At 66.4% G+C, this 1,330-nt stretch overlaps 1 protein-coding gene across 1 annotated transcript in view; it reads left to right on the top strand.

The window, feature by feature from the left end:
* Positions 1-412: 412 nt before the first annotated feature.
* ESPN (espin) overlaps positions 413-1,330 on the top strand; it is a 7,666-nt gene continuing 6,748 nt past the window's right edge. The window contains exons 1-2 of the mRNA XM_010565382.1: positions 413-441; positions 1,105-1,291. Coding sequence (XP_010563684.1) covers positions 413-441; positions 1,105-1,291 — 216 coding nt within the window. The remainder of the gene's footprint in view (positions 442-1,104; positions 1,292-1,330) is intronic.

Raw genomic sequence — 1,330 nt, 5'->3', positions numbered from 1 at the left:
TGCCCGCGGTGGCGGCCCCGGTGCGGCGCTGGCGGCGGCCATCCCGTGTTGGCTTTCACGCTTCTTGCTGGGGTTGCTCCGCTGCCGTCGCCGCCTTCCCCCTGAATTATTTAGGGCTGGCCCCGCTCCCAGCCCTGCACCCGGCCGGAGGCTCCGTTACAGCTGCGAAATCCAATCCCCGGGTGCCGCTGCGGGGTGCTGGCTCTCCCGGCCCACCTTCGCCCCGGCAGCCGGCGGCTCGGCGTGGGGTCATGGCCATCTGGCAAAGCAGTTTACCAGCACTCCCCCAAGCAGCCTAACCCCTTCACGATTACTGGGAAATGGCAATCGGAGGCTGAATGCCTGTCCGTCCCCCCATGCCCCAGACCGGCCTTCTGCCACCCAGGCCCCTGCTCGGGGAGCGTCCAGCAGCATGCCGGCCTGGCGCTGCGGCATGGCACGGTGGGAAGGCCGCGTGGGCCGCGGCTCATCTCATGGTTACAGGGATCAATTATTAAGGGCCCGCGATCCTTGCGATAACAGAGTGGAGTATTTATTGCTCTTCCTTTTTGAAATATTCAACAGGGTTTTTATGGAGCGCTTCATAAAGCAGCTTCCTGCGCAGCGGGGATGCGGGATGCGCAATTCAGGACGAGGGATGTGGTGGTGCCAAGGCCCACCGGAGGCAGCGGGGGGATGCCCATGCCCAGCAGCGGGGGCAGCAGGGCCGGGCAGCACCATGGTGCAGGTTGGCCTTTCCCTGCCGGCTCCCCTGCAGCCGGTGCTGCCTAAGCCGCTTATTTAAAAATACTGCTAAATTGCAGTGTCCAAAAACAGCCGGAGGAAGGAGCTTAGCCTAAGCAGGCTGATTAACTTAGCGACCTCCCGCCTCAGTGGCCGCCGCTGCGCTGGGACCCAGTGGGGAGCCGTGGGGTGGATGGCTCCCAGCCCACGCTGCCTACGCTGCCCATGCTGCCTGGCCCTGGCGCTGCCTTGCCTGCCCCCCACCAGCGTGTCCCCTGTGCCCCCATGTCCCTGCAACCCACGTGTCCCCTGTGCCCACCCATCCCGGCGCGCTGCCGGCAGCGGTGGCCACGGGTGACGGGCGCTGTGCCCCACTTGCAGCACACTGAGTGCCCAGACCAAGACGGGGGCCACCCCGCTGTACCTCGCCTGCCAGGAGGGCCACCTGGAGATCATCCAGTACCTGGTGCAGGACTGCGGGGCCGACCCCCACGCGCGTGCCCACGACGGCATGACCCCGCTGCATGCCGCCGCCCAGATGGGCCACAACACCATCATCGTCTGGCTGGTAAGCGCTGGCCGGGCACGGCGTGGTGGTGTGGTGGCA

The sequence above is a fragment of the Haliaeetus leucocephalus genome, unplaced genomic scaffold (genome assembly GCF_000737465.1).
Source record: "Haliaeetus leucocephalus isolate CR32 unplaced genomic scaffold, Haliaeetus_leucocephalus-4.0 Scaffold190, whole genome shotgun sequence".
In the NCBI taxonomy this organism is placed as follows: domain Eukaryota; kingdom Metazoa; phylum Chordata; class Aves; order Accipitriformes; family Accipitridae; genus Haliaeetus; species Haliaeetus leucocephalus.
Note: the sequence above shows the minus strand (reverse complement) of the source record. Positions and strands in the feature narration are given on the sequence as shown.